Genomic DNA, 10,396 nt, shown 5'->3' on the forward strand with positions numbered 1-10,396 from the left:
CTTTGGCTTTTAAGTGACAATTTTATGATGGCGCTGGATGTCTTTTGTCCCATCTCCATGTCATATCCATTTCCCCAAAGTAACTTCATTTGACGCACTCTCTCTGCTTGCAGGCGTGCGTGACTGCTGCTCTCTGAATATCCAGTTAACGGCCTATTCAAACCGCTCCGTGCTAAAAGCGGTGGATTTGATTACAAAGTCTTTTTATTAGGTTTTCCTAATGAGCGCAGTTAAGCTGCTGTGATTCTATTCTGCTGTCTCCACCAAACTATATTAACATAGGATCAGGAAATCAAGATGACTCAAGGTGCTATTTATAACTCTCTGTATCAAACTTTAGGAAGTTCAAATGGACTGGTCTACTCATTGGTTTCAACAGGGTCTTGACTTTTTTTTTTTTTTAACTAGTTTTTTCCAGTTTTGATCCACTTCCTCATTGCCTTTACATTGTTTTATTTCTTCGACCTTTATTTTATTTCAGCTCAGCTCACTTATTACTCATTGATTTCTTCTTTGATAGCCAGGGTATCAATTGCTCAAAAAGGTTTGCCAGGTTTTACAGAAGGTCTTTAGGGAACCTCTCAGAGAAAACCTAACCCTCCCAAGCTTGATGTACAGCAGTCTCTCATGAATCCATCCATTATGAGTAGGTGGGGAGGGATGTGTCCATTTAAGGAGAATAAACCTCCTGGCTAGGAGAGTGGCAAATGCAGCAACTTGTTGTGTGGCTTTGGGTGAGATGGCAATAGAATGGATTCCTAAAAGGACAGTGAGGGAGTCTGTGTCTTTTGTTTTACCTAGGACCTGGTCCCAAATGGTCCTTAGGGAGTCTAAGCAAGTTGGGTTGACTTTGAAAATGTGATCATAAATAATTAAAGTCAGCCCCTTTGTCCTAGTTTTAAGAGTCAGTCATAGAGTTAATCGTAGAATCCGGAGGGTGGTCAGGAAACTGGGGAATTGATTTTGCATGAAAAGCCTAATCTGGAAAAAGCTGAACAGGTGAGTATTGTGAGGGTTAAATTTGGCTGCTAAATAGACTTAGACTAGACTTAGACTAGACTTTAATTATCCCTTTGGGATGACTCCCTCAGTTAAATTAAGTGCGGGGAAGTGCGCAGGGAAATCTGCGAATGAGGAAAAAAGACCTTTAACGTAAAGGTCATTGATGGTCAGCAGACCTTTGATTGACTGGGTCTGGAAAAACAGACTCCAGTTTTCCAGATATTAGTGCTCCAAAGGAGAAGTTTGTTGATGTCACAGGCTCAGTAGTATTGGTGGAAATTTGGCAAGGCCATGCCTCCTTCAGAGTTGGAAAGTTGAAGGACTGTTCTCCTGATACATACTCTTTTACTGCTTCATAGGAATGAGTTTATCATGTGAGTTGATCTAGTGCTGAAAAAAAAAGATGTATTGCTGAATATTGGAATATGTTGGAAGTATGCACTTTAATGTAATTTATTTTACTTCATCTGAAAACTAATGTAATGGGGCACACTATAATGTAGTAAAATAAAAAAATACTCAAGTAAGGCACAAGTAACTTAAAACTGTACTTAAGTACAATAGTTGAGTTGATGTACTTTCCACCTCTGGCTTGTGGAAAGTCTAAAAGCATCATCTTGTAAATGTGACTTGCTTTCAGCAAAATAAAGCACATGATCTGCATCTCTCATTATTGTTCTTGAAGGGTGATAAACAGTAGATATAAATCTTGACAGATACAAGCAGCATTTACATCACTGGACAACCTGTTGCTGATGCTTTAACGTGAATGGACATGATGTTTTTGCCAAAAGCTCATATTTCAACAGATGAAGTGAGTAAAGAAGAGTGAGCAGAGTCCCTGCTGCTGGATAACACACTGGTTTTAAAGTGAAAAATGTCATTAGCTCAAGCTGCTTCAAAGACTACAAATACACTATCTATAAAGAGATCCATCATATTGATCAGGCATTGATTTAGAGCCTCTAAATCAGCTTGAGCTTCTTAATTGAAAGAGTGTTAGAAGCTGGATTTAGTTTAAAAAAAAAACAAAAAAAAAAACAAAAACAAAAAACAACCTCTCTGAGTCTGTCTCCACTAACAGGTATCCCCTAAGTGTCCGCTGGAGCTCCACCAACTCCTCCCACTCGGCCCTGTCATCATTACAGGAGAAACATCCTCCTCTTCTCTGTGGAGCTGGTCCTCTGACTGACTTTTCACAGTCCGATGCCCCGACAGGACTCAACGGTCATGGCCGGCAGTCTGACCCACCACGGCTCCCCGAACCCCGGCTACAGCTCCAACAACGCTGTCCCGGTGCCGGTCATTACACAGACGGACTCCAGGGACAAATGGAGCAAAAAGATGGATTTTCTCTTGTCTGTCATTGGTTTTGCGGTGGATTTGGGAAATGTTTGGAGATTTCCGTACGTATGTTATCAAAACGGCGGTGGTAAGTGGCTTAGAGCTTTTAAACAAGGCCGTTGAGCTTGATTAAGGATTTGTGTAACTTGAAATCTTGTGTGTGGGTCCACTTGGCAAACGTAGTATGTTTTCAGAGACTTCAAATCGATTAAATTGTAGAGTTTCTGCTCGAAAAGGTTAAAGATGATTCAGAAAACAGGCTGCTGACGCATCCGGCAGCAGAAACTGTCCATGGTGCTGAAGTGCGCATCTGTAGTCTTCACACCACCATCAAAGTTCAACAAAAAGTTTTTACACTTTTCTTATGACATATTTATCATTGATTTTTACGATAAATCTATCATTATTTATAGCCCATTTATATTCAGTGTGAATCTTTTTTTCCTGCACAGATTGGTCATAATTGGAAGTAAATATGTATTTTATTGGGAATAGACTGTACTTTACTCAGTACTTTTACATCAGAAACTAAGGCTCGTTACATTGTAGCTGCAGCCAATCGGGTTGTACGGCAAGGTAATTCAAAGTGCTGCACATAAGATAGAAAATGGCATCAAGACAATATTTAAAAAGGAACAAAAGCTAATTGAAAAACAAATATGTCTAGGACTGAAAAAGCATGAATAGAAGATACAAAATATTAAATAGAATAATAGATAGATAAATAGAAGATTGTGTAGACTTCATCATTTTATACAGTTAGTGTTGCAGAAGTGAGCAAATTTCATTTTTTTTTTTTGTCAAAGCCTCATAATATTTCCTTGTCTATAGTTTGTTAAAATACAAAATTAGATTCTCATAAATGCCTCCTATTGAAATGAAATATTGTGTAAAGCACAGTTAGTTTATCCAGTCTCATAACAAATGTAAAATTTCATATCTAAATTCAGATTTAAGCACTGTTAAGTCCTCTTTTAAGCACTGTTAAGATGATGAATGTCCTCAGTTTGTCACTGCAAATGTGACAGCACTAGTACAAGTTATGATGACCTTGATGAAAAAAAAAACCTTCATAGCATGTAACCTCATGCATCTCTGTACAGGTGCTTTCCTTATTCCCTACATTTTGATGGCCATCTTCGGTGGCGTGCCGCTCTTTTACATGGAGCTGGCGCTGGGACAGTTCCACAGAACGGGAGCCATATCCATATGGAAACACATCTGTCCCATTTTCAAAGGTAAGACCTCCCACTGCACTGCTCAACAGCAGATATTCACATCCAGGAATCCAGTTACCTTGGCAAATCTGTGGCTAAAACTCAACTCAGTACAGTGACAGTGTTATTCTTACTCTAATCTTCTATCCCTATTTTGTCCGAAAGTAAGTTTCAGATCAAGCCAGTGACTCATTATAGTGACATTTCACAGGTGACTTCTTCTTTTCACATCCCTCTGTTCTTTCTCAGGTATAGGATACGCCATTTGTATCATCGCTCTGTATGTGTCCTTCTACTACAACACCATCATCGCCTGGGCCCTCTTCTACTTCTACTCCTCTTTCTCCAGCATCTTGCCTTGGACAAACTGCGACAATGTGTGGAATACCCCCGACTGCACCAACTATTTTGGCATGGACAACGTCACCTGGACGAATTCCTCCAGGTCTCCGGCAGAGGAATTTTACACGTAAGTGCATGTAAGTGTGAGTAACAGAAGCCACATATATAAATAGCTTTACAGTAATGCTCTACACAGATACCTGTCAGCTTGTGATTTTGTACGGGAAATGTTGTTTCAACGTGATGATTTATGTGTTTTATCCCAACAGGAGGAATGTTCTTGAGATCCACAAGTCATCAGGGCTAAAAAACGTCGGGGGTGTTCGCTGGCAGCTGATGCTCTGCCTTTTTCTCATTTTCACCATAGTATACTTCAGCCTGTGGAAGGGAGTGAAGACATCAGGGAAGGTAGAAAATTACCTATTTGCTCTGCCACCAAAATAATAACGAAGATTATTCTTCTTTACTTTAATCATCTGATCTCCTCCTGATTTACCTCTTTCATCCACATCAGGTAGTGTGGGTGACCGCCACCTTACCCTACATTGTGCTTTTCATCCTCCTAATTCGAGGCGCCACTCTGCCGGGAGCCTGGAGAGGTGTTGTATTTTACCTAAAACCACAGTGGGAGAAGCTGCTGGAAACCAGTGTGAGTTTTACACAGGTGGTCGATCAGAAAAGGACCCATATGTTTGGTCCCTTGAGAATTTACTTATTTACTTATTTTATACTCTTAATTTCAATTATCCACATCGTCAATTTAAAAGCAATTATTTAGTGAAGCTAGAGAAAAGTTCCATCAAAGAGAAGGGAGAAAAGAATAGAGGAAGAAGAAGAGAGGATAACGAAAAAACCTTAAAAATGTGCACAGACAGATATACATATACTGAGCAAGCTTGGTTCACCCCAGGTAGTGTGAAAAAGTCCATCACTGCATGTTTATTTAACAGCAAAGAAATGCTGCTTTTTAGTTTCTGTTATTACTTCCATATGCTGAATTTGATTTGATGGATATGGACACGTTTTTTGGAGCCAAATCTTAGTTATTAAACAGTTACTCTTAATATTCTTAACAGATACTCATCTCTTTTCTCCACCATTTCTCTCAGCAATTTTTCCCAGTTGTACAACTCTATGATTAATGCAAAATGAAAATTTAATAATATGCTTTATTTCATTTTGTATGATTTCCCAAAAGGAAGCACTCTGGGCATATTATTAAAATAGGTATTAGTTTCTCCACTGTCAACGTTTTGGAGTCCTGATATTTGTCCTGAATATTTTACTTGCTGGACTGGTGTAATGAAATAGCACATCTGGATCTAGCAAGAGTCAGTAGCTTAATATATACCTTCATTCATTTCTACAAACTGCTCCCTTTAGAATCTGCCTATATTTTTTTCTCAGATCTATGAAACATCCTCATCCTCCTCTTCAGCTCGCTGTGGTTGTTTGCTAAACATGTGTGAGTGCTTTGGTTGGAAGGGAATATGGATGAGATGAAATGAGATGCATAAATAAGCCACAGAGCAGGATAATAAGATGCATAATTGGTTTAGATTTTCTGCCCATTAACAAAGGCCTCCCATTCTGTCTCACTCACCGATATCCAACGCTGTCCCCTTCTTTTTAATGCCGAATGCGAGCTGCTCTTCAGATCTCCCTGCGTACAGCTGCGCAGTGACTAGATTTCTATACGGCTGACACAACACCTTCTCTGCTTGGTAAATTATAACTGAGGGTTCAGAGCACTGAAAAACAAGGAAATGGTCATTTGATGACATTAAATCACAGAGAGGAGAGGCAGACACTGGTTCTGATCTGTGTGGAAATGGCTTTATAAACCCATGGCAATCTGAGTTGTACAGTCAGAGTCCCAGATATCACGAGGGCTTTATCTTTTTGTTTTTTTAGGTGTGGGTGGATGCTGCTGCTCAGATATTCTTCTCTCTGGGGCCAGGGTTTGGGGTTCTCCTGGCTCTGTCCAGCTACAACCCTTTCACAAATAACTGCTATCGGTAAGAACTGTGGACCTGTTACATACTAAGTTATGGACATGAATGTTTGTGGCTGAAATACTGCCTGCTAAGCAGAGGCCAGTGATGATGTTCACGGTTTCAGTTGGTAGACTCAGATGCACTTGAGTTTTTCCACACAGATGCTCATTTGATAAAACCTTTCATATAATGACTAGTTCTGTGGCGCCTTGCTGTTGATTGACACTTGGTAATTACTCCAAGGCTGTTTACATCTGATAAATGTTTGGTGAGATAGTTTTATGTCTCTAATAAACACACATCATACATCCTTCAGCTCAATATCCCTCATTAGTATTGTTGCAGGCTGGTTGCTAACCAGGAGCATCTTCATGTCTCAGAAACATAACAAAGCTGAAGAGAGTATATAAAGGAACCCATTAAACAAAGGTCACAAAGGTCAGCAAAGTGCTGACTGGCTTTCAACACAGACAGCAATACACTGAAATAAAACAAAATCTCTCATAGAAATGAAACATTTTAGGAGTACAAGCAACATCATGCAGCATGTCCCTGAACATAGTTTCATTTCTTCCTCAACAGTGACGCCATCGTGACAAGTTTGGTGAATTGTCTGACCAGCTTTGTGTCGGGGTTTGTAATATTTACGGTGCTGGGCTACATGGCAGAGATGAGGAAGGTGGAGGTCGAGGATGTAGCCAGGGATAAAGGTCGGGAAGTAAAAAGTAAAATAAAATCACAAAAAGGAAGAACTCAATTACAAAAACCAAGCACTCACCCTGATCTCTTGTTGCTTTCCAGGACCAAGTTTACTCTTCATCACGTACCCAGAGGCCATTGCAAACATGATGGGCTCAACCTTTTTTGCAATCATCTTTTTTGTGATGATGATCACGCTGGGACTGGACAGTACTGTACGAGCTGTGAAATCTGAGTGTTCACTTTACGTATTACAGAAAATTATGACATATTTTTTGTCATTAAATACCTAATTTTGATGTTCATAGGTTACAAATCAAATTACATTACATAGTTTTAGATACTACTGAGGCTGTCTTATTATTTATTTACAAAACAATGTTATTCTCCTTTCTTCATTGACTTCTAATATTCAAATATAGGCTTAGAAGCAGTGCTGCAGCAATGTTAATTTTACTGAAATTTGCATTTTCCCCAGACATGAAGTATCCAAATCAATTTCATGGCAGATTTGAATATGTATATGTTGCAGTATAAATCAACTTTTAGTGATTTTCTAACAGTAAGAAATGTTCCTGTGTGTCTCAGTTTGGTGGGCTGGAGGCGATCATCACTGCCGTGTTGGATGAATACCCAGATCATTTCTCCCACAGACGTGAACTCTTCGTTCTGTGCCTGGTTGTCGTCTGCTTTTTGGGTTCTCTAAGCACCCTTACAAATGTAAGTTTTTCCACAATTTAAATATTAGTTAACCAAAGAGAATAAAACTGAACTCAATGGTTCAAACATTGATCTTCAAGCAGATTAGTTCTAGATTCAGAGTAGTAAAAAAAAAAAATTGAGATTTGAAATCTGGTGCTCAAATTGAAGGAAATAAGTGATGAGTGATGATGCAAATGTAAATGTTATTGACAGGGTGGTGCATATGTGGTGAAGCTGCTGGAGGAATTTGGAGTTGGGTGCTCCATTATTGCTGTGGGTTTCCTTGAGGCCATTGCGGTTTCCTGGTTCTACGGTGAGTGAGAGATTATTGTGGATTTACTGGCATTCACTTTATTTTATCTGCAACTTAAATGGATTATCTGCAGAATCAAATATATTGAAGCACATGAAAAAAAAAACATAAACTGTTAGTGACTTTGTTTTATGTTACTTTTGTTGCTCTCAGGCATCAAAAGATTTAGCAATGATGTTCAGGCCATGTTGGGCAAAGCTCCAGGTTTATTCTGGAAGGTGTGCTGGGTCGCAATCAGTCCAGCATTTCTGGCGGTAAGAAATAGAATTTTCTGATCTGCATTCACAGAAAATGCACAACATCTGGGAATATTTTAACATTTTGCCGTTTCAGTCAAATAACTCTGGTCCAGTTAAGTCACGCAGAAATCAGTGGGCAGTAGTAGACCATGATCTGAGTGAAAGCTCAGGGTAAGATTGAAAGAATACCGAACCTGTGGCCTTTGAAGGCTGTAGAGATCTAATAGCTGAACCCTTGTCTGTAGATTAAACCTCCTCTAGATGAAATATTCTCCTCAAATTTTTTTCCACGGCATGTTTATTGCAAAACACTTGGGCAAATGTCAGTTTCCCTCATCTACATACAGTCTAATATCCTTGGCTCTTATTTGCATCCATCTCCCTGGCTGTGTTCCTGTTGACATTTTGTATTATTACACTATGATGACTTCCTTTACATATCTCTTTTATAATGCATGGAAGTGTGACAGATATATTACACATCCCCAGTATTATTTCTGATGCAAGAATATAAAAGTTACATTAACACATGCAGGAATGTTGCATATTCCAACTCTCCTCAGTATATCATCGTGAGCTCCCTGCTGAAAGCACCGCCCCTCGCACTGTTTGATTACAAGTACCCAGACTGGAGCATCACAGTGGGATACATCATTGGCTTCTCATCCTTCATGTGGATCCCCATCTATATGGTCTACAAGCTGGTATGGACCCCTGGATCTCTCAAACAGGTCGGTGGATGAAGGGTGGAAGGAAGTAGTGTGCAAAATGATGGAAACATGAATTTTCTCACGTGTTTTTCTGCCTTTCCTCCATGACTGTCTTGTTCTCTGCAGAGGTTGGCGGTGTGTCTGAGACCTGAGAGGACCATACCAGACATCCACGCCGACAGCCTCAACATGGCTACTGTGCCATAGAGGGAAAAAAAAACACCTTAACACATGAAGAACACACTTGTAGATGCCCATTCAAACCACAGTTTTAAGTTACTTGTGACTGAACTGATTTCGTGACATTATGACAGTTTCCTGTCAATGATGTCAAACATGTCAACTTTCACTGCACATGCACACTCTGTAAAATGGTAAAATGCTGCTAAATTTGTAATTTCAAGAGGAACTGAGATAGCAATACTCATATTTTACCTGTATGATCTTTGTCAATCAGATTTACCTGCAGTACATCACCAGGACAGTTTGTAGCTTTCACATATTGCCATTTTCAAGTGTTGCATTCCTGTGGTCGTGGGAGTCAGTAGTAAATTCAATGGTCTGTCTCTTCCCTTAATCAGCTGTGTTCATCTCACAAGAACATAAAGCCAAGGAAAATAAAAACATGTATTTCTGTATGTAACATCAGCACATCATTTGTATTGCATGGGGCCATTTTCTCTATACTTATACTATATTTCCTATACATTGGGAAAGATCCATGAAATCACCTCTGCATGCTCAGCTATAGCAACAATGCAAACACCAGTGCTGCACCTGCAGCAACAGTGTGGTTAACAAAGTTTTCCCCCACTAAACTAATCATTTTGCATATAATTGCATGTAACAAAAAAAAACTTTCTTCAATCACCAACATACTGTACGGCATGTTAGATTCGTCAGATGAAGAAGTGACTGTCCAGGGGCAGTCTCCTCTTTATTTTTGGTCAATGCTGTATTTTATATTCATACAATAGATCTGTAATTCATTGCTTGTATAGGATTTCATGCCAGCTGCTGGATATATCTGCTAAAAATGTTTTGTTTTTCCCTACAAGTGTTTGTAATGGAGGTAAGTGAGGCGCTCAGAGAAAGACCACATTACAATGATAATCTTCTCATTACGATCATAGAGTAGCAGTTCACATAGAAAGAAGATGCTTTGTACTTTCATGTGAAATGTAAGAATCGATTGAAATATGTGCAGATGTTTGTGTATCACTGTAGTTTTTCCAAGTCAAAATGAACTTTTTGGTCTTCATCTGATGGCTTCATTTATCTCCAGATAGCCTGTTTTGCCTTAATTTGCCTGAATATTACACTGTATGTACAATACTTGTAAAGGTTGTATTGATATTTATTGATATTGTGCCTCTCCAGACAATGTTTTCACTCTCTCATTGAAGACTGTTCAAATGTTTTTGCAGCTATACAGTATAATATGTCTTAGTCACACGTGTTAACTTACCTAAAAAAGCGCTTTATACTTTGTTTATATTCAGAGAGTGTGATGAGCAAGGTGATGATTGTTGTGTGATTTCAGTCATGGTTTCTGTAGTAAGATGTGCATAAATTAATAACAGTATAAATTACATATTTCATGTTTGTGCCTCTTTTCATTCCTGGAGATTAAACAAACACACAAAACATACAGATACTGAATTGTAAATGTGCAGGAGACCACATATGAGATTTGCTCTTGTAAATCTCCATATGGTGATTGTCATGTCTTTGTAAAGGCTGTTGGCTGTTGCTGCTCACCTCCATTAGATTTTCTAATTAACAAGCTAATTTGCAATATCCAGAGTCCATCAACATACAAGGGAATAGA

The 10,396-nt window shown here is 39.0% G+C and overlaps 1 protein-coding gene across 1 annotated transcript; it reads left to right on the top strand.

Moving 5' to 3' along the window:
- Nucleotides 1-2,208: 2,208 nt before the first annotated feature.
- Nucleotides 2,209-10,127, top strand: slc6a4b (solute carrier family 6 member 4b). The gene is made up of 13 exons (XM_018668639.2): nt 2,209-2,434; nt 3,450-3,584; nt 3,813-4,032; nt 4,175-4,313; nt 4,420-4,554; nt 5,820-5,923; nt 6,485-6,612; nt 6,704-6,816; nt 7,190-7,321; nt 7,517-7,616; nt 7,770-7,870; nt 8,419-8,586; nt 8,692-10,127. Exons 1-13 carry the CDS (start codon nt 2,209-2,211, stop codon nt 8,770-8,772), a joined length of 1,782 nt encoding a protein of 593 aa, XP_018524155.1. The 3' UTR covers nt 8,773-10,127.
- Nucleotides 10,128-10,396: the final 269 nt, after the last annotated feature.

Source organism: Lates calcarifer, linkage group LG13, assembly GCF_001640805.2.
Source record: "Lates calcarifer isolate ASB-BC8 linkage group LG13, TLL_Latcal_v3, whole genome shotgun sequence".
Taxonomy (NCBI): domain Eukaryota; kingdom Metazoa; phylum Chordata; class Actinopteri; family Centropomidae; genus Lates; species Lates calcarifer.

Coding starts and splice junctions, on each gene's coding strand:
- slc6a4b (XM_018668639.2), top strand. CDS start 2,209: ATGCCCCGACAGGACTCAACGGTCATGGCCGGCAGTCTGACCCACCAC. Junction 5,924..6,484: donor TTCACAAATAACTGCTATCG/GTAAGAACTGTG, acceptor CTTCCTCAACAG/TGACGCCATCGTGACAAGTT. Junction 7,322..7,516: donor CTCTAAGCACCCTTACAAAT/GTAAGTTTTTCC, acceptor TGTTATTGACAG/GGTGGTGCATATGTGGTGAA.